This window comes from Stomoxys calcitrans, chromosome 5 (genome assembly GCF_963082655.1).
Source record: "Stomoxys calcitrans chromosome 5, idStoCalc2.1, whole genome shotgun sequence".
In the NCBI taxonomy this organism is placed as follows: Eukaryota; Metazoa; Arthropoda; class Insecta; order Diptera; family Muscidae; genus Stomoxys; species Stomoxys calcitrans.
In genome coordinates, this window is record NC_081556.1 from 81,231,757 (window position 1) to 81,255,455 (window position 23,699).

Genomic DNA, 23,699 nt, shown 5'->3' on the forward strand with positions numbered 1-23,699 from the left:
ATGATTCAAACCTTAGTTTCATACGGGAACATTTAACCCATTTTTTGTTGAACTTCTTTAAAGTTGATTTTATTTTTTCTTTGTCTTGTTCATTCAGTAACTTGTTGCCATTGCTTTCGATTTTGTTTATTATTACTTTGTTTACATGCGTTGGGTTTACTGCTTTAACAGACAACCAAATATTATACAACTCACGCACTTTCATTTTAGCTTTAATATAATATAACACTATATACGCAAATGGTGCAAGTTGGTGCAGCTGAAATTTAGCCTTTTTGATTCAGGACACTTCACTGAAGAACGCTGAAAAAGAGTTAGCGTGGTCCCAGTTGGACTTTTTTAGATCCACTCTGCTGAAAATTTCACTTTTGACAGTAATTGCTTTATTTTTGCCTCTTATTTAAAAGTAACGGTACTAACCATATGTTCATGTCAGTGACACCTTACGTTGACAAATGTGCTGTCAATTATGTCCTCTTTAAGATCTTATTCTATTTTGGTACCCCAATAAATAAAAAATCAATTTTGTTTACATAAACAGAAATTTTAATTTTTGGGAAAAAATATGCATCATCCATTTGTTAAAAAACCTTCGTACGAAAACGCCCATTAGATGACGAGGAACTTCAAATATAATTATTTTTTTTTAAATTCTTCATATTTGAAGTGTTTTCTAAAAGATTAGTAAAAGATTTCATAAAAATTTTCATTTCCGATTTTTGCATTTTTGTCCACCGGGGCAACACTGTGCGCCGTTACGTCATAGCGGGAGTATAGTCCCACTGAATATGTTGCAAAGTGCTGTGCAAATAGATAGCAGTGGGTCACAAGCGTGTTGTTGTTGTTGTAGCCACATTTGCATGTGGGGGTGGCTACCCTCATCAAGCTCCAATAGGTGAGTAAGCTCGTTCCGGTCCAAAGGATCGACCGCCGTGGTAACATGGTGGCCATAGGTTATTTAAAGGCGCCAATAACCCGCCTTGTCATATCGAGCGTCATAAACGATCAGGTCTCTCACTGAGACTCTCCGCTCGATACCGCTGATTGTCCCTGACTGACGTTGAAGCTACTCCGCATTCCACTATCCGATACCTGTGGACGCGTTCAGTAGCACGCAGCTAAGCTTCTCGTCACAGCTATAAGCAGCACACAGATCGGACCTCAAAGGCCCAGCCTGTGTGGTGCTCGTAGCTATCTGAGACACGCAGTGAATTAATATTCAGATCTGTCAGGATAACGCTCTTCGAATTGCGACGGGCTGTCTCCTTAGTTCTCACGTGGACTTCCATCAGGAGACTAAGATCCTACCCGTGCAAAGCCATAACTACATGCTGGCCAAGCAATACCTTCTGGGCTGTTATTGAAGGAAGATGATCAAATTATCAAGAATATATATTATTTATGGGGTCGCATCATAGGGGGGTACCCATCACCATTCTATGGTGATGGGTATAAAAATGATTGCCGAAAAATCTTCTTTTTAGAAACTGACATTGTCAACATCAGTTGCAAATTGCCATCAGTAATGTAAATTTGTCAACTGCCAACGCAGTTTATCTTAAGGGGCCATTATGGACGGCAACCTTAGTTCAATCGCGTTGTCAGTTGACAAATTTACATTCGGATGCCAATTTTCAGCTGAAGTTGGTAATGCCAGTTGTTAAAAATGAGTTTTTATCCATTAATATTACAAAGAATCTCTCAAACACTCCAAGCACTGCCTAACCAGTTTTCATAAGAATCCATGGAACCAAATAACAAGACAGGTTGTAAGAGTATCTTATATAGCGTAATCGTGGTTTGGTCCGACGTGGCCTTGTTTCTAAACTGCTTGCCTAATCCATAGTAGCATCTGTTTGCCACTATTATTCTTCGCTTTATTACAAAACTGGTGTTATTCGTTTCGGTTATGGTATCGAGGTAGATGAAGTTGCTCACTATCTTAAAGTTATGGTTCCAAACTTTCTCCATTTTCTTTATCTGTTCGGATGTACAAGGCGTCTTGGGAGTAGCTTCATTTTATTTTATCTCCATTTACATCCAGGCCCACTTTCACTGATACTCTTTCGATTCTTTCAAAGGCTGCAGTTACTACTTTCGGTGACACTCACGTCTATCCATTTCCTTTTTCTTTCTGTGGAACAGACGCTTCTCCTCTCTCCTTCTCTCTTTCTCATCTAGCGCGCTGCTACAGATATCAGGGTTGCTCTGTATGCCGCATTCTTGGTTTCAGTAGCATTTTGATACTCTTGATCGTACCATGGGTTTGTTATGGGAGGCTTGTGGTACCCAAGTACGGATTTCGCGGCATTTTCCATGGAATCGGCAATAGTTTGCCACAGCGCCATTATATCATCGGAACAAGAAGTGCTTTCATCAAGCAGTTGGGTCAGTCGAGTGGAGTATGCCGCCCAGTTTACATGCAGTGTCAGATCGTACTTTTCCGGCCTTACTCTAATGCAACAAGGTAATGGTCTGTATCTATGTTCGCTCGTCGAATCGATCGAATGTACGTCTAACACGCTAGATGAATCCTTCCATCTACCACAACGCGGTAAATCCTTACATCTAGATTTTAGGACAACTATATGGCTGTGTGAACTTTTTTGTGTTGAAATCTGATGCTGCTAACTATCATGTTTTTGTCGCGGTGAAATCTATTATCCTTAACCCATTATCGGACGTTATCTAGTGGACACTAAATTTTCCGACTGTTGGACCAAAGGTATTTTCATTTCCTATCTTCGTATTAAAATTTCCCATTATAATATTATGGGCGGGATAGCGGTCGTATTCTCTGTCTAGGTTCTCCTAGATATTCTCCTAATATCCTTGATTTGCTCGTCCTTATCTTCCGTCGGTGCATGTGCTCATATAAGGGTGATGTTGCAAAATTTGGCTTTTATGCGGATTGTGGCTAGCCTCTGTTCCACCGAAGTAAAGCTGGGGACAAGGCGATTCAGTCTCTGGCTACATAACCTCAAATCCACAGCCAAATTCATGCACGAGTCCTGGCAGCTATATCATAGTTCGTTAACGTTTGGTGTTGTTGTAATGCCATTCCCGGTCCATCGCACTTTTTGTAAGGCGGTTATATCTGCCTTGTATTTTTCAGTGCGTACACCTTCTCTAAAAAGACTCTATAAAGAATATATATTTTTGATCAGCGTAAAAATCTAAGACGATCTAGCGATGTCCGTCCGTCTGTCTGTTGAAATCACGCTACAGTCTTTAAAAATAGAGATATTGAGCTGAAATTTTGCACAGATTCTTTTTTTTTGTCCATAAGCAGGTTAAGTTCGAAGATGGGCTATAACGGACTATATCTTTATATAGCCCCCATATAGACCGATCCGCCGATTTAGGGTCTTAGGGCCATGAAAGGCGCATTTATTGTCCGATGTCGCCGAAATTTGGGATAGTGAGTTGTGTTAGGCCCTTCGACACCTTTCTTCAATGTAGCCCAGATCGGTCCAGATTTGGATATAGCTGCCATATAGACCGATCTCTCGATTTAAAGTCTTGCGCCCATTAAAGGCCCATTTATTGTTCGATTTCGCCAAAATTTGGGGCAGTAAATTGTGTTAGGCCCTTCAACATCCTTCTTCAATTTGGCCCAGATCGGTCCTGATTTGGATACAGCTGCCATATAGACAATCTCTCGATTTAAGGTTTTGGACCCATAAAAGGCGCATTTATTGTCCGATGTCGCCAAAATTTGAGACAGTGAGTTAAATTAAGCTCCTCGACATACTTCTGCAATGTGGCACAGATCGGTCTAAATTTGGATATAGCTGCCATATAGACCGATCTCTCAATATAAGGTTTTGGGCCCATAAAAGGCGCATTTATTGTCCGATGTCGCCGAAATTTGGGATAGTGAGTTAAGTTAAGCCCTTCGACATATTTCTTCAATTTGGCTCAGATCGGTCCAGATTTGGATATAGCTTCCATATAGACCTATCTCTCGATTTAAGTTTTTGGGGCCATAAAAGGAGCATTTTTCACCGGATTTTGACGAAAGGTGATTTACATATATACCCGAGGTGGTGGGTGTCCAAAGTTTGGCCCGGCCGAACTTAACGCCTTTTTACTTGTTTCGTTTGCGTGCGTCGTTAACGTTAGGGGAGTCGGTTTTTCTTTTTTTCTCAGAGTAATTCTTATAAATCGTCGGGTTCGGGTTATTTGGGATCGCACGTGTATCCTTCGATGTCGCCAGCCGCTTGCTTAAAGATCCGACGCCTATATTATTTTGAACTATTTAAAAGTGCTTGTGTTAAGGTCTAAAATCTCTTTTAAACCAAAAATTTTAATTTTATTTTTTGATATGCATTACTGGGGGTAGTTTCAGTAGAACAAAAACATTGAACTTTACGACAATTATTTTCAATCATAAATGTAAGAAACTCAATAAAAGATGTTATGAAATGTTTTAAAATGAAATGATTGTGAAAAAAAAACAAAATAAATAATAAATAAATAAAAACAAAATATAAATCAAATTTTAAAAGTAGTTTGTACTTGGCTTTTTGATAAAGGTTGGTTTTTACATATCTTACATATCAAAAACTAGTTAACGACATTAAGAATTATACAGCTTTGAAACTGAACAGCATTCAACAACAAGTAATGATTACAGTGGAAGGATAATTGCAATTACAACTAGAGTCAACCAGCAAAAATTTCCCAGCAAAAACTTGGTAAGTACATGTCATTATTTTTGGCATGTAAAATAATGGATAACTCAGTATCCCTAGATTTACTATCTGCTAAAATACAAGGAGTTATCAACAGGAATACCATCTGTGTTACCGGTAGTACAAGTGCCATTACATACAACATTCGATGAAGCTCAAGAATAAGCAATTATTTGTAATAATAAAAAAAAAATCATTATTATAACCTTGGTATTGACAAAAATGCCATTAGGAAACTGCGGGCAAAATTATCTCATACCCATGAGTGCTGCCCATTACAAGGTTAAGCTCAATGATAAGGGACTCTCATTTTATTGACGAGTCCAAATGACATGCCGCAAAGCGACACCACTTAGTAGCACTAGGAGGAAACTACTGTGGCGTTATTAATATAAAAAATATTTTTAATTTTGGCACAGTGTGTTCTGGCAGACCCCTACCCATTTCTGTGAAGTGTTGTCCAGATCGGACCCTATTTGGATATAGCTGCCATATAGACTGATTGCCCGATATAGTGTAATGAGCCTATGAAGTAGCATTTTTCATCCGATTTGGATGAAATTTGGCACAGCGAGTTCTGGTACCCCTCAAAACCTTTTCGTTGAATATCGTCCTGATCGGACCATATTTGGATATAGCTGCTATAAACCTTTTAGTTGAATATCAAAACTCACTGTTTCAAATTTCATCCAAATCGGATGAAAAATGCTCCTTTTATGGGCTCAATGCTCTATATCGAGAGATCAGTCTATATGGCAGCTATATCTAAATATGGTCTGAACTTGACCATATTCATGAGGGGCACCAGAACTCGCTGTGCCAAATTTTATTGAAATCGGATGAAAAATTACCAATTTATTGCCTCATATATAACTAAAATCCGATTTTATGATATCAGAAGATAAGATTTATATACAAAGAATACGAAATCATCAAAAATTGTTTGGAAATATTTTTAGGCTCATTACACTATATAGGCTCATTTCATAGAGGGTGCAATTTCCTCCGATTGGGCTAACTTTGTACAATGATTTTTTTCATGACTTCCAACTGACTTGATTCGATCTGTGTATTGATATTGCTACTACCTAAATCGGACTCCTGATTTTTTCTTCGCATTTACGTTGGAAATATAGGTGATGGGAAATTAACGATAGAGTCGATACTATCGATATTTATTATTAGAAATATCGAATGATGTGACAGCTCTACTTTGAACTGTGATTTGAACTAATTTCTATAGTCGCATTGATGTGAAGCGACAATTTTTCGATTGGAAATCTGGACATACATCTTGCACGTCGGCATCAATCTTTGTTCAGTAGGAGTTGAGGCGGCTGCATCTACCGGAATGTAGGACCTTGTTTCTACTTTTGATTTTATCACAAATTGCTGCGGCATGTGGGGAGAATATGCAAGAGCTGTCAAATGTGACGCCAAGTATTTTGGGACACTTGATGGTCGGGATCTTTTCTCCATCGACCATCACAGTCAGCTCAGTATTCACCTCACGCGTATTTGTAGTGAACAATGTGGCTGAAGATTTGGTGGCGTATATCTTCAGATTTCTTGCAACGAAATATGAGGCAAGCTCGTTGAGGTAGACGTTCAACCTATCGCAGATGTCATCAATGGGTGGGGGGCCTGATGCCATGATCATACAATCGTCCGCATATGATACGATCTTTATGCCGTCTGCAGGAGGTGGAATGGAGGATAGGCAGAGGTTAAACAGTGCCGGAGATATCACCCCACTCCCTGTTTCACTCTACGGTGCTTCGACTTCTTATCCCTAAATTCCACAAATGACTGGCGACCACACAGATAATTCGCGACCCAGCGTTTCAGGCCTGGCTGAAGGGACGTGTTGGCGATGTCCTCAAATAATTTGGCATGGCTGACCGTGTCGAATGCCTTCGATAGGTCCAGTGCCACGAGAATCGTCTTATCACATGGCCTGCGCTGATTGAAGTGACGGCAAATGTGTGCAGTGATGGCAAGCAAAGCTGCAGCTGTGCTATGCAGTCTTCGAAATCCATGTTGATGCTCGGCGTATGGAAATTCTTTGCCACTATTGAGAGAAGGGAGATCGGTTTGTACGACTCCCCCAAACTCGGGTCCTTTCCAGGCTTCAGTAGCGGGATCACTCTGCCCATTTTCCAGACATCGGGAACTATAAGAGTGTTCAATGACAGTTTGAGGACAGTGGTACGGTACTCAACTCCAGGTGAATCCAGATTCTTCATCATCAATGTCGGGGCCCAACGCCTTAGATGATTTGGCACCACAGATAACATTCGTATCTTCGCCCACGGTAAATAGTGATGACTGTTCATCGGCTCGGAGACCATGAAAACGCGAATATCTCTCCTCCTTGCCCTGTCACTCTCGGGATGCACAATAAATTGACGGTTGAACAACCTGGCGCATCTCTTCGGATCAGTCACGGTTATTTCGCCAAAAGCGACTGAGGTCCTGTCATCCCGTCATTCGAGAGTGACTTAACAGTAGACCACAGTTTGCCTACACGGGTGCCTAAGTTACATTGCTCCAAGTGTTCCAGCCACAAATTCCGCTTATGTTCGTTGACTACCCTGTTTATTTACAGATTCAGCTCGCTGATTCTGGGGTTAGTGGGATCCATACCACGAATCCCATCACGCTCGTCTGCGAGTACCACTGCTTGCGCCGGGAAATAGGTCCGCACTTGGGGTATTCGACCGGCTGGTATAAAGCGAGCGGCTGCTGCGTTAATGATGTCTCGGAATTTCCTCTCGGCTACTTGCGCATCCCAGGTGGGTGGCAGTTCACTGAAGCGGCGATTGGTATACTCTCTGACACCAGCCCAATCGGCTTTCGTATGATTGATAAACGTCCGGCGCTTAGAGGTTATGAAGGCGGGTGGTCGGTCGATGGTGAGCATTATGGGGAGGTGGTCTGACCCCAAAGAGATGACCGCTTGCCAGGATACATCACTCAGGAGATCAGGGGATGTAATGGAGATGTCTGGCGAGCTGCTGCACCTCCTCGTTATCCTAGTGGGGGCATCCTCATTCACTGTGCAAAACGAGGAGCTTTAAATCTGCTCTGCCAAAGCTATGCCACGCTGGTCGTTACCTAAGGGAGAATGCCATGAAGTGTAATGCGCATTAAAGTCCCCTAGAACCAGACGATTATGGCCAGATAGTAACCCACTTATGTTGGGGTTGTAAGCTTGGCCATTAATCGGGACACAGCTACCAACCGGCGGTATGTACATGTTGTATAGCTCTATCTCGGCAGTACCGGACCTGACTGCTATCCCCATATACTCCATGTAGGGGTCACTAGCGCCAGGCGCATGCGAGATGGGTCTATATTGCACGAAATGGTGTATCACGAAGGTCTATCCCTCACCTCCATTCCTTGAGCAATCCTTAAGTAGCACATTGTATCTGCGATCGTTGCGACCAATATATCATTCAGACTCATGAAATCCACAATCTCATCGATCATGCCGCGGAGACCGTTGCAGTTTAGTTGAAAGAACGAAAGAATACATTTCCCGGCACTGGCATGACAATATTGGGACTGGGATGCTGTTGTTGCGTATATTGCCGTACAAGAGAGGTCTGGAGGTTCACATATTCCGACGACGACGGCGATGATTGTGATCCACCGCTGACTATGTTCTCACAGCACCTTGCGACATATCCAGTATGACTATACTCCCGTAGTGAAGTGAGGCCAGAGCAAGATCCGAAATGTACCCACTCCATGCACCGGTTACACCTCACCGACACCGACCGATAATGGAGGCGGTTCTGGCAAACCGAACAGAACGAGGGTCTGGGATTCTTTTCAATCTCGGCACGGACCAGAAGCGTGCGGAGAAGGCACTCCGGGATTTGCCCCTCCCATGACGAACACATACACTGAGGCGGCAGCCCTTGCCAATGAGGGTTCTATCGGGTCAATCCGGTGCGTACAACCGGCAGCCATGGGGATGTGGAATTCTGGTATTATACAGATAGGAATCGCGGACATAGTCTAAGATTCGTTTGTTGTGTTGGGGAGGTGTTCTCATTAGCAGATCGAATCTGTGGTGATTGGTTCTTTTCGTATTGAACACCATGTATCTGGTTTGAATTCTGTCGAAGTATATGAAGGAAGAAGACACTAGAAACTAACATAGGATTTTTGATGGGGTATATTAAAAATTACACAACAAGTTTTAGTGCAACTAAATAATATACGAGTAGTGTTTATATTCTTTATAATAACAAGTAATTAATTCTTATAAAACAATAGATCTCCAAGCATGACCAATGGAACTTATTTTTCCATTCGGATTTTAACACTTTCATTAATTCTTCTCTTGAGTGCATCACGGTTGACTTTAGCCATATACGCGCTTCAAAAGTGTAAAATATGAATAAGAGGCATTTAATAAGGATTGAAATAGTTCCAATGTTATTGGATAAATATTTCCAACTTTGATCTGCAGCAGAGAGTAGGAGAGAGAAAAAAGAAGAAATTTAATTACTTTTTAGTTTCAATGAATGCACATCGCGATGTCAATACAAATAAGCGATAACATGGCTTAGTTTTGTGCAACAACAAAAGAGACATTCTAAAGAAATGAAAATTAAATTAACTGACCACACATTCACATTAAGGTGAAAATTGCACTATAAGCACAGTAAAGAAAGCGTGTGTATTAAATTCTCTACGTCGTGAAATGGAATTGTTTAAACATTGAACAGAGCTTAATGGCTTACATAAAATTGGATAGCGATTGCAAAACTAGGTATGTATGTATATTCGAACACTTACCGAACTTGGTTTCTGGGCCCTCAATATCAGCAGTAGAATAGACTTTTGAGTTGGTATCTCAAATGTGAACCATTCTGTTTCATATGCAGCAGCAGCAATTTTTAGATTCTAAGAGAAATTAAATAAACTATTATGAATATCGGTTACCAACCGAAACCTCTTTTATATAAAAAGAAAAAACGCATTAAGTTCGGTCGTGTCAAACTTAAGATACCCACCACTATGGATATACAGTTTTTAAAAGACTTCATATTCAGAGATTGGCCTATATGCTAGCTAATTCCAAAAATGATCTTTTGTAGATCTAATTAAAGATATATGTCCAGGAGTGTAATAAAACTCATTGATCCATAAATACGCTTTTATGTCCCTATATCGGGACATGGTTTCGATTTCGAGGGATTTCATTCAACCCACTGATCCAAAATTTGACGAAATTAGATAACTTAAGCTGCTAAAATATAAAATTTGCCATGAACAGTCCATTGAGGAACAGGGTATATTTTTCTCATATCAATGAGTGGAGTCAGATTAAAGTTTAAGCCCAATGATAAGGCACCTCCTTTTTTATGCCGTGTCCGAACGTCACACAGTGGGAGAAAATCTAAAAAAAAAGCTGCAAAATGTCAAGGCTCTAGGTTGTCAGGCCGTTTTTCGCCAGGCCCCTTGTGAAATTTTGCACACAATCTCGCTAACATCTCAGCTCTAATCATTTCAAATTTCAAAGAGATATCTCTACCCGTTCTCACCCTGCATATTTTTTTAGTAGTTTTTTTTTATTTTCTCCCACTGTGCGGCGTGCTGCTTAGCGACACAACATGGAAGATAAGTTTTAGGCAGTGCTTCTCAATATCCGGTTACCATTTATCGTGTCGATATTCTACTTGTTAAAGGAATACGTTTTTCTGAATTTATGCTAATCCTAGCGAGGAATCTTAAACGGCAGATGAGTGCCGGTTAGTGACATAAAAAAAGACATAACATAAAATCAGCTGTTTTTGTTTTACCGATTGCTACGTAACATAAAGTTTGTTAAGAAATCTCTGCAGTGAAAGAATCTCCAGTAGAAATTTGCTTTCCAAATGTTTTTCGGTCTCATACTCTCTCTTACTGGCAAACGAACTACTTTCAGTAAAAATTTGTGCAAGTTTTGGAGTAGGAGTACTCTCTGATCAGAAAAAAAAAATTGTCGGCGGTGGTTATCTCCTCCAAATACTGGCGACATTTGTGAGGTACTATGCCATATAAAAACTTCTCCCCATATTGGTGTGGCACTGCGGCTTGCTTTTCGGACTCAGCTATAACAAGTAAAAGCGTGCTAAGTTCGGCCGGGCCGAATCTTATATACCCTCCACCATGGATCGCATTTGTCGAGTTCTTTTCCCGGCATCTCTTCTTAAGCAAAATAGGATATAAGAAAAGATTTGCTCTGCTATTAGAGCGATATCAAGATATGGTCCGGTTCGGACCACAGTTAAATTATATGTTGGAGACCTGTGTAAAATGTCAGCCAATTCGAATAAGATTTGCGCCCAGTAAAATAGAGAGAGAGATCGAATTATATGGGAGCTGAATTGGGCTATAGACCGATTCAGTCCATAATAAACACATATGTTGATGGTCATGAGAGAATCCGTCGTACAAAATTTCAGGCAAATCGGACAATAATTGCGACCTCTAAAGGCTCAAGAAGTCAAGATCCCAGATCGGTTTATATGGCAGCTATATCAGGTTATGAACCGATTTGAAACATACTTGGCACAGTTGTTGGATATAATAACAAAACACGTAGTACAAAATTTCATTCCAATCGGATAAGAATTGCGCACTCTAGAGGCTCAAGAAGTCAAGACCCAAGATCGGTTTATATGACAGCTATATCAGGTTATGGACCGATTTAAACCATACTTGGCACAGTTGTTGGATATCATAACAAAACACGTCGTGTAAAATTTCATTCCAATCGGATAAGAATTGCGCACTCTAGAGGCTCAAGAAGTCAAGACCCAAGATCGGTTTATATGGCAGCTATATGAAAACATGGACCGATATGACCCATTTACAATACCAACCGAGCTACACTAATAAGAAGTATTTGTGCAAAATTTCAAGCGGCTAGCTTTACTCCTTCGGAAGTTAGCGTGCTTTCGACAGCCAGACGGACGGACATGGCTAGATCGACATAAAATGTCGCGACGATCAAGAATATATATACTTTGTGGGGTCTCAGACGAATATTTCGAGTAGTTACAAACAGAATGACGAAATTAGAATACCCCCCATCCTATGGTGGAGGGTATAAAAAGGATGCCCCTTTTCATCGAGCTTAAACTTGAATTGGACACCACTCATTGATATGTGTGTTCCTTAATCGAATGTTCATTACAAAATTTGCATTTGCAAGGTCACTTGCCCAGCTGATGGAATTTTCCAATTTCAGAGTTGTATCCAAATTTCGCTTGAACGTCAAATGCTTTGTTTGGATTTTAAAGGGTTTTCACATTTTGTTTCTTTTGTCACATATTTATTGTTTTAATTTATAATTTAAAGTTTTTAAAGATATATCTTTTAAGTTCGTGACTGCAACACATGATAATTCAAATAAAAACAAGTAAAAGCGTGCTAAGTTCGGCTGGGTCGAATCTTATATACCCTCCACCATCGATCGCATTTGTCGCGTTGTTTTCCCGGTATCTATTTTTCCGAAGCAAAGGATTGAAGAAAAGAATTGCTTTGGTATTGCAGCTATATCAAACTAAGGTCCGATTCGGAATATAATTGAATGTTGGAGACCATAGTAAAAGTCATTGTCTAAAATTTCAGCCAATTCGGATAAGAATTGCGCCCTTTAGGGGCTCAAGAAGTAAAATAGGGATATCGGTTTATATGGACCGATTCAAACCATATTTGACACGTATGTTAAAGCCGTTTTACAAAATTTCAGCCAAATCGGATAAGAATTGCGCCCATTAGTTGACCGGTTTATATGGCAGCGAGGTGGTGGGTATCCAAAGTTCGGCCCGGCCGAACTTAATTACTTTTTAACTTAGTTGAATTCACTTGCTCGAAGTAGGTTAGGTTTGGTGGCCGTCTATATTCCAAACAGACTCACTGGACTATTTTAGACCATTGAGATACCACAGACATACATGAGATAGACAGATACCACGACACCAGGCATCTTGTGGGAATTGAACCCACGACGCCTGCACTGATAATTCGAGCACGCTACCAACTCGGCTACCGGGCCGACCCTCGAAGTAAACTCTGATAGAGACGATATCGATTGTCTTATGCATTAACCCCATTGATTTTTTGATCGCTCGCTACCTGCAAAAGAAACCGCTGATACCATCAGGCAACATGGCTTGCGAATCTGTACTTGGAATGTTTGAACACTGAGAAGACGCATTATACGAACTGGCGGATGTACTAGAAAAGTACAAAGGCTTTTTCTACCTCTTATTACTGTAGATTTGTTTTAGATTTTTAGTTTTTTATAATGAACGTTTTTTAGAAGTATTTTTTATATCAAGATACAAACCTGCTCCGTCAGCTCGTTGGCATACCAATACAAGGCCAGAATTTGGCTAAATATCATAGTTATGTAGGCATACACAATAATGGCCTGGGCTGCAGAATCCACCTTTTGAATATTTACAAAATTAAGTTCATATATTTATTGTCACAATTTTACGATTTCAATGCATAACTTACAAACATTAAAAGAAACAATAAAGCACAGAGTAGTGTTCCAAAAGCAATAAATTCCAAGAGGAATATAAACGTGGTTAAACTGTTGACGGTTTTAATGTATCTAAAAGAAAATATTAAAATGGTTTGCCTTTGTTAGGAATGATATGTACCTATTAAATATAAATATATAGATAAGGATTTTTTTAGATATAAATAGATCGCATTGTACTGCGTAATGTAAAACTAGTAAAAAGGCATTAAGTTCGGCCGAGCCGAACTTTGGATACCCACCATTATAAATGTAAACCTCCTTTTGTCACAATCCGGTGAAAATTGGATAACTCATACACCCAAATTCGGGACGGACATTGAGTGGTCTAATAAATATATGTCACTGTTGAATTTTGTATTTCAAATTTCAACAAAATCGAGCAACATATAAAGCTTTTATGAGCTTCATACCCTTAATCGGCATATCGGTCTATTTGACAGTTATATCTAAATACGGTCCGATCTTTACCATATTGGGGTCAGATGGCGGGTGGCGTAAAATTACCGACTGTTTCAAATTTCATCGAAATCTGATAAAAATAAAGCCTTTATGGGCCTGATACTCTTTATCAGGAGATTGGTCTGTATGGCAGCTATATCTAAATATAGTCGGGGGACCTAAAACTTCCCACTGTTTCAAATTTCAGCGAAATCGGATAAAAAATAAATGTTTTATATGATAAAGGTTCTCAACCTTTATCGCAGATCGGCTTAACCATATTAAGCTCGGATAACGGGAGGCTCAAACCAATTCACTGTTTCAAATTTCAGCAAAATCTGGTAATAAATAAAACTTTTATGGGCTTTCGGGAGATCTGTCTATATGGCAGCTATATCTAGATATAGAACAATATTTGGGGCCGACATTGGGCGACCTAAAAATGCTCACTATTTCAAATTTAGCGAAATCGGTTAAAATATAAAGATTTTGTGGGCTTCAGACCCTTTATCGGCAGAACGGTCAATATGACAGCTTTAACTATATACAGTCCGATCTGAACCATATTTGGGTCCGACATTGGGAGACCTAAAAGTACTCACTATTTTAAATTTCAGCGAAACCGAATAAAAAATGAAGCTTTAATGGGCTTCAGACCCTATATCGTGAGATCGGTTTATATGGCAGCTTTATCGAAATATAATCCCATCTAAACTACATTTGAGATTATATCGTGAGATCGGTTTATATGGCAGCTTTATTAAAATATAATCTCATCTAAACTACATTTGTGTCAGATTTCGGGAGGCCTATAACTACTCACTGTTTCAATTTTCAGCGAAATAGCACTAAAAATAAACCGTTTATGGGCATTAGACCTTTTATTGGCAGATCGGTCTATATAGCAGCTATATACAAATATGGTCCAATTTGGTCCGTTCAAAAACTTAACCAGCGTTCATCAAAAAGACGTACCTGTGCCAAATTTCAGCTCAATATTTCAATTTTTGAAGGCTATAGAGTGATTCGACAGACGGACGGATAGACGGCCAGACACACGGACATTGTTAAATCGTCGAATTTTACGACGATCCGAAATATATATACTTTGAAGGGTTGCAAATTGATATTTCGATGTGTTGCAAACGGAATGACTAAATGAATATACACCCAATCCTACAGTGGTGGGTATGAAAATAGACTAAATCGGTTCCAATTAAGGTATAAAATGAAAATAATGTTTAGTACACAATTTGACCGCAATTGTGACCGAAGGTTTACCGTTGTGCGACTAAAGTCGAAATTTTCGAAGTTTTTATAGACAAGTAGCTGTTTTGCGATCTTTTGAAATTTACACTTTCTCGCAGATATTAATCCGCCCCATGCCACTATGGACTCTAAAACTAATAAAAACTATAAAGTAATCTCTAAAAAGAAAATTTTAAGTTAGGAATTCCGTGCTACTTACAAAATCCTTAATTGTTTTCAAAACGACTCCCCTAAGTTGGTTCATGTCTGATATTGTGTCTCCACCTAAGTACCGGTATCTGTTTTACGCGAAAGCCGGACAATTACAAAGGAAATGCTCCAACGTCTCATCATCTTCCCCGCATGCCCTATATATGCTATCACTTGCCGCACCGATTTTACATAAGTGATCTCGTAGTCCTATGTGTCCAGTTATGATGTAAATAGCTATACCTTCTTGCTTCTTTTCAGTAATAGCCTCGTCTTCTCGCGATCTGGATACCCCCATAGGATTTTCGCCGTCCTACCAACCATTTCGCTGTTCCACAATGTTGCATGCGCATTCATCGCCCACTCCCTTAACTCGGACTGCGTCGACCCGAAAGGCTTCGTGTTAATCAAGTTTTTTGACGGCAGTCCTCTGGGTTTCACCGCAACATCGTCTGCCCTTTCATTTCCCTTACTCCGTTACGGCCCGGCATTCAAACGATTGGGATTTTGCCATCCTCAGAGAAGGCGTTAATCTCCTTCTTCCACTCTAAGACTGTTCGTGACCTTACCATTCTGGTTGTTATTGCCCTTATGGCAATTTTACTATCAGTAAAGATGTTCACAATCGACGTCCTCGCGTTAACACCACACCACTTCACGCATTTCGTGATCGCCCGGATCTCCGCCTGCAGGACCGTATTATGGTCAGGCAGTCTAAAACAGATCTCAGTCCTTGGGTTCTCAATATAAACCCCCAGACCCACTCTGTTCTCTAGCTTTGATCCATCCGTGTAACATGATCTTCCAGATGGAAATACTAGAGTTCCGTCAATCATAGACTGTGCCGATGGCAGCAGTGCCTCGCACTCGACTTCAAGGTTCATTTCAGGTATCCGATCGGAAACCTCTTCCCTTCCTTCCAGGTTTCCTATCGTCGCCTCTATTATACCGCGATGGTATGAGCTGCTCCCATCCTCAAGCCATTCTCCCATCGCCTTAAGTCTCATAGCCATAGTGACTGCCTCACACTTAATCTCCATGTCAATGGGTCGGATATCTGGAACAGTCTCCAGTGCCCTAGTGGGCGTGGTCCTCATCGCTCCGCCTGTGCCAAGACAACATGTTCTCTGAACCTGTTGTATGGTCCTTATGTTGCACTTTTTCTCCATAGCAGTCCACCAAACTACTGAGGCGTAAGTAAGTATTGGTCTAATCAAGCTCCTGTAGAGCCAGTGGACTGTTTTCGGATTCAGACCCCATTTCGAGCCTACGGCCCGTCTACATAATGCCTAAGATCTGTGAGCTTAAATGTGCTATTTTTTCTGCAAAAGTGTGACTTTTATACAATTGACAGAAAAATATGTATAACTAAACGTTTACTAAAATAAAGTTTGTCCAAATTTTAAGATTTTTCAGTATTCGTAGGATTTTAGAAACTTAAACTAGCCAAAGAACCACAACTTTAAAATAAAGATGCTTTAAATTTAATTTCCTATTTATTAACGGCCAGACCATCCGTTTCAAATTTTGATCGCTGTTTGATTCTTATTTTACCCCATATATGGCTGTCCAACCACTATTTTTTGAATTTTTTTTTTTTTAAATTAGCATTTCAACCTAAAAATTAAGCAATTACAGACGCTCCTATTTGCAAGGCTATTTTGCGTCTTTAACAACGGTTCATGATTGTCTTGTCCCAAGGTCAATTTCCTAACTTTCAACGATATTTTGACCTTCATTTAAATAACAAATATTTATAAAACTATAATTTAAAAATCAAAAATCCTTAATATGAAGGAAAATATTTTTCACCAAACGGAATGCTTCCTTAAAAGTTGGAAAATTGATCATCTTTAAATTAAGTCTGCTTATTTTTGGCCCGAATCTTTAAAATTAGGACTAAAATTGTCTCAGTGTAGAAGAATCTCAAAGTACTTCTGTTTTGGGGTTTTTTTTATTTTCCAATCGCATTTCGAAATACGTATGTAACCGTCTTTGATCTCTGTTTCTGCCTTTCTTGACCGTGTGAAGGAACTTTCTTCTCTATTTGTACCGATAATCAAGTGCTATATAATGCCACCCTGCAAAGGGTGGAAATCGGTGTAGATTTAGATATAACTCCACGTACATACATAACCAAAATTTTCATTCATAGAGCCGTAACAAGGCCATTTATCAAAAAATACTAAATACCGAAAACTGGACGTCTTCTAATCCTATTTTAAAATTTCTTCCCTTTGGTTAGGGTTTCTAAAAGTCGCGGTCGCTCGGCTTAGGTTAGTTAGGTTTTTAACCTAACCTAAGTCCAATCTGCCATTAGACTCACTTAGACAATTTCGTCCATTGTGATGCTAGGAAAAGGAAGACGCCTTCTAAATCTTACCGTTGAACCATTCAGATCGCTTTAAAAAGCCCAAAAACTTGCGTTCTCAAAGAAATGAGAATTTAAAGTGGAACTCTTTCTGACTGCCAATGCGGGACACACAGACCCCAGATGTTCTATAATCTCTTCCTCTTCTACGTCTTCATAACTTCGTCAAAAATCGCTACTTGCAACCTTCAGTCTGTCAGCATGTTTTCCGATCTGTCAGCAGACAATGACTAAGACGTCTGTTCTAGGCAGCGACAGCATAGCGGTAGACTTCTTCAAGTCTAGTTTGGCCCACATTATTTTCAAATGCTCACAATCCCTCTATCTAACATTGTCCTTCGGGTCTGATACTGAAGACTTAGCCTAAATGTCGTTAGAAGCATACACACAAATTCCAGTTCCCTGGAATGTCTCGCAAGCTCATCCGTTCTGCAATTCCCTAGGATATCTCTGTGGCCCCGCACTCAGAACAGGTGAGAGATTGAGAGATTTGCGACAGTCGAGGGCAGTTTTTGAATTCAGAAATAATGCCTGGCTATCTGAGAAGATATTTATGCCAATCGTTGTTATGATATTATATCTTAGCCATTCCACCACTTGTTTAATTCCAAGAAACTGCGCTGCACACTGCATTGGTCGGGTAACCTTCTCGTAATGACCAGTCAAAGTTCTTCAGAGTTAACCAAAACCCACCTGGGCGTCTAGTTTAAAACCATCCGTATAGAAGATTATTTAATTTCTAGTACCAAGGTTGTTGTTGTTCCAATCGGTTGTATCAGGAATAGTGGTACAGTACTTTTTATCAAAAAGCGTCTCAGGCTATATGTCATCAATACTGCCTGGGATATCGGGCGTTGTATCGAGGATACTACAGTGTCCGTAGGCGCTGCATGAATAAAGGAAAAGCTCAGCAGACTCACATCAGTATTATATTGTTGGAATATAGCCGTATTACAAAGTATATGAGACAGTAAACGCCCGTGAAGTGTTCCTCTGCTGACGTAATGCATCTTCTACTAAGTAAGTTATTAATAAACTTTCTTACGGCAGTGTTGATGCCTAGAAACTCCAGCTTCTTCATGATTGACGTCGGTTTTACATTATTGAAAGCACTCTTAATGACGGAAAATGCCACCATTGTATAATCCTTGGCAACGACAGAACCCTCTATGTAGGCGGCTAGGTCATGAATGCATGCCGAGACAGGCGATCTCCAGGGATCTTTGCCCAAAGATATGTTTCTATCAACCGCTCTAGAATCTTGAGCATAAAAGATGACAGACTAATAGGACGAAAATCTTTCGTTTTTGTGAGGTACGGTTTCTCCATCCCAGATACAGGCAGAGTATATCTGCTAAAGCCAAGGAGCCAATCTGTCGGACACAGCTTGTATTTCAACCGGTGATACATCATCAGGGCCTGACGACTTAAAGGAGTCCAAACTTTTTATCGCCCAAAGAATTTTCAACTCAGACACAATTTTCACATGAAAAGGCGGTGCCTTATCATTGAGCTTAAACTTGAACCGGACTGCACTCATTGATATGTGAGAAGTTTGGAGAGCTTCTCGGGAAATGTGTTTCAGCGAGTAGTTCTAGTGTTTCCTTCCATACTTTCTTTGACTTCTGAATGTATCCTAACGTAATAGATTTCAAGGATAGCATTTTCTTAAGCCAAGACGCCGTAGATGTATCCTTACATCTTTTAGTAAGTTATTAATAAATTTTCTTACGGTAGTATTGTTTCTTGGAAACTCCAGCTTCCACTTAATTGACGTTGGTTTTATATTATTGAAAGCACCCTCAATGTCAACAAATGCCACCAATGTGTATTACCTAACAGAGAGAGAACCATCTCCAGGCATCTTTTCCTTAAGATATGTTTCTATCAACCTTTCAAGAGTTTTCAGTCGAAAGAATGAGAGGCTAATAAGACAAAAATCTTTCGCCTTCGTGTGGCAAAGTTTTCCCGATTTTGGAATGAAAATGGTATATGTTTGTGTAGAGCTGGCAGACTATTGATAATCGTAACATTCGATATTATCGATAGCTCTGTTAATAAATATCGATACTATCGTTATTTCCCATCTCCTATATTAAAAACGAAAATGAGAATTAATAATTAGGAGATCGATTTATATAAAAGCAATATCAATGCACAAACCAAATAAAAGCAATGTTAGCCTAATCGGATGAAAATTGCGCCCTCTATAGGCGCAATGCTTCTTAAAGTATACATTTAGTGTCGCATCGCTTATTTTTGTTTAATCGGAAAAATATCAATCGATGTTCAGTCAAAAATTAAAATATCGATAGTGCCATCGATATTTTGCCAGCTCTACATTTGTGTCCCTCCACCCTCAGGTATATACGAAGCGACTATTACTAGTCTTATATATAAAAACCAATTTGTGTTTGTTTGTGTGTTCCTTATAGACTCAGAAACGGCTCAACCGATTTTCTTGAAATTTTCGCAGATGGTGCATAGTGATCCCGTGGTGAAAATAGGGTACTACATTTTTTGATATATGAAGGGGGGGGTGGACCCTTCCCCTTACCTTAATTTTCAGAAACGCCAGATCTCGGAGATGGGTGGTGCGATTTAAGCGAAATTTTGTGTGCTCTCATATAGTACTCTAAAAATAAAAATTTGGTATCCCAATTTCGGATGGGGTACCTAGGGGGGCCGCTCCACCCTAAAACCTACCAAACATATTTAGACATATATTTAATCACGACAATATGGGACTCAAATGAAAAGTATTTAGGATAAGAAAATGTACCTCATATCCAAATTTTGGACCAAGTGTTAGGGGGACCACCCCAACCCCCAAAACACCCCTAAATCGGACATGGAAAAATGGGGCTCAAATGAAAGATATTTGGGAGTTGACCAGGAATCTGATACCAACACTCGGGACTAACTGTCTAGAGGACGTCCCACCACCATAACGACCCCAAATAGGACGTATTTGCTCACCAAAACAATTTGGGTCTTCGAGACAGTGGAACTTGATAATCAAAGTTTTAAGGCCCCATACCCCAAACCGGACATATTTGCTGGCTTTTGCAATGAAAGATTTAAATGAGGGGTATTTAAGATTAGAAAACGAATTTGATATCCAATTTTGAGGCCAATGGCAATATGGGGTTCAAATAAATGATATATAGATATATGAGAATAGAGCGCGTTGCTGATATAGATAGACCACCCCACTCCCCAAAACACCCCAAAATCGAGCATATTTACCGACCATGTCAATGTGGGGCTTAATTGAAAGGTATTGGGGGCAGAGCAAGAATTAATACCCACATTCGGGATGATGTTTCTGGGGATCTACCCCTTTCCCAAAATACCCCACAAACAGCAATTTGTTACTGACTATTGCAATATGGGGCTCAAGTTAAGGTATTTGGGAGTAGAATACGAATTTTATATCCAAATGTAGGACCATGCATTTAGGGCATCACCTCTTCCCCAAAAATACCCCCCAAAGGGTAAACATTTTTCGATCATGCCAATATATGGCTCAAATGAATGGTATTTGAGATAGAAAACGAATATAACCAATGATAACCAATTTTGGGGCCATGTGTTTGGGGGACGCCTCATCCTGTAAACTCCCCTTAAACCAATGGCAATATGGAATTTAAATAAAGGATATTTGAGAGAAGAGCACGATGCTGATATTTTTTCAGACATCATGAGAATATCGGGCTGAAATCAAGTATTTTAAGAATGAATTACACCTTACATCCAAATTTAAATTCGTAGCCCAAGTAGGTCACCGTAGCGCAGAGGGTTCGAATCCTGGCGAGACCATCAGAAAAAATTTTCAGCGGTGGTTTTCTCCTAATGCTGGCAACATTTGTGAGGTACTATGCCATGTAAAACTTCTCTCCAAAGAGGTGTCGCACTGCGGCACGCCGTTCGGACTCGGCTATAAAAAGGAGGCCCTTATCATTGAGCTTAAACTTGAATCGGACTGCACTCATTGATATGTGAGAAGTTTGCCCCTGTTCCGTAGTGGAATGTTCATGGGCAAAATTTGCATAAAGATCATATGGGATTCACATAAAGGCACTTATATTGTTAAACTGTTAGTCGCGCGATATACTATTTTGGTAGCATTATATTTCACTAAAAGCTCTTTAATTGTCGAAAATAAATATTCAAGGAAAATTTTGCTCCTTATAAAGTAAAAGAAGGCGCAGCGAAGCGGGCCCGGTTTAGCTAGTCTACATCATAAAAATTACTTACTCGATAATTTTTTTCTGATACTTTATACAAGCAATCACTTCGTCATGGATCATTTTGGAATTGTCGGAAAATCGTTTCAATGCCTTTAAACGATATTGCAGCGTCTTGCACATGACAATGCCAAACATAATGAAAGAAACAATTAGGCTCGTGTAGGGTATATACATGCAGCAGCCTATTGGTGTAATGATCATTTGGAATGCATACCAGCACTCATAGAAGGGTGATTTGTATTCATTGACTCCGGGTATAATACTTCCAAATGGTAAAACTGCAATAAGAAATTAAAAAAAAACAACATCAAATGTTTAAATATTCCAACAAAAGCGAATGGCAAATGTACCCCGTTCAGTAGCAAATAAGGGATATAGGCCAAAGCCAATGCAGGTAAGTAAGCCCAGGAATATGTTGCCTCGAGACATAAGTTTGCCACTTGCATTAGCTTCGGTTAGAAGGCCGTTCACATAAGGATCATTGGACCTCTAAAAGAAGAAAAAACACAAATCGAACCTAAGCTGGACAATATTTTGTTTGTTAATCTTAATATTATTTTTTACTACTCTTAATAAAGATAATTAAATGTTTGGCTTCAGCAAAAATTAGTCATCAAATTGGATTCCTTTTAGTCCCAAGACTTTCGTAGAAATCTTCTTTAAACGTAGTCTTTAACTACAAAGGAATCAACATGTAATTCTTTCTAGAATTAGATTTAGATTTAATTTATTTGTAGGACAAACAACTGCTTCCGCAAAACTAGTTATTTATTTCGAAACCGTTTTATCTCCTACATTTTTTCTATTTTTTTTTTTTGCTATTAAAATGAATGAATTATTTTAAACCACAGATTAAGATCTCCCCCTGAATTGAAAATTCCAAATTTCTTAATTCCACACCTGCAGGTCGTAGTAATAGTTTTCCAAATCCTTAATTAATCTCTGATACTTGGAATTATCCTTGATTAAAATGTAGGCTCTTAGAATGGTATTAAACCACAGGACTAGCATGTATGAGTTGCGTATAATGGCATCAATGCCCTCATGGGTCATAAACATGTAGTAGAACTGAGTGAAAACCAAGAAAGTTGTGGGTATAAGAGTAGCATAACGACGCCAATTTCGATCGTACAAAAAGGACCAGAACGTAAGAATCTTCACACTCATGTAAATCAATTCAATGTCATCAAGCATTTCACAAATTAAGATTGAACAAATTCACTTTTCACTTCCTCTGTCTGAAAGGATCCCAAAAAACTGTTAGCAAATCTTTGAGGATATTAGGCTTTTATACCTGAAGTCATATTTTTCTTATTGGAAAAATGCCAATTATATGGCATATGTTGTAATGAATTCACAACATGACTATGCAATTTTTTCGGGAAATTTCTTATTGTAATCTTATTTAAATGAAACCATTTACCATGGACAGGCATATTTATGGGAACACACCGGCTGGTTTATAAATCAGGTGGTTCTTGCAAAAATACTCTATAGGAGCTTTTATTTAGGCCTAAAGCTGAGTACACAGTTGTAACAAATTAAAAAAAAAAAACAAGTTCGGCCGGGCCGAATCTTATATACCCTCCACCATGGATTGCTTTTGTCAAGTTCTTTTCCCGCCATCTCTTCTTAGGCAAAAAAGGATATAAGAAAAGATTTGCTCTGCTATTGGAGCGATATCAAGATATGGTCCGGTTTGGACCACAATTAAATTATATGTTGGAGACATGTGTAAAATGTCAGCCAATTCGAATAAGAATTGCGCCCTTTGGGGGGTCAAGAAGTAAAATAGAAAGTTCGATTTATATGGGAGCTGTATCGGGCTATAGACCGATTCACACCATAATAAACACGTATGTTGATGGTCATGAGAGAATCCGTCGTACAAAATTTCAGGCAAATCGGAAAATAATTGC

At 39.4% G+C, this 23,699-nt stretch overlaps 1 protein-coding gene across 1 annotated transcript; it reads right to left on the reverse strand.

Moving 5' to 3' along the window:
- Positions 1 to 8,910: 8,910 nt before the first annotated feature.
- Positions 8,911 to 22,974, reverse strand: LOC106083730 (odorant receptor 49b). The gene is made up of 7 exons (XM_013246950.2): positions 22,681 to 22,974; positions 22,131 to 22,269; positions 21,788 to 22,058; positions 13,230 to 13,329; positions 13,057 to 13,158; positions 9,513 to 9,620; positions 8,911 to 9,177 (listed from the first exon to the last, which is right to left on the reverse strand). Exons 1-7 carry the CDS (start codon positions 22,972 to 22,974, stop codon positions 9,076 to 9,078), a joined length of 1,116 nt encoding a protein of 371 aa, XP_013102404.1. The 3' UTR covers positions 8,911 to 9,075.
- Positions 22,975 to 23,699: the final 725 nt, after the last annotated feature.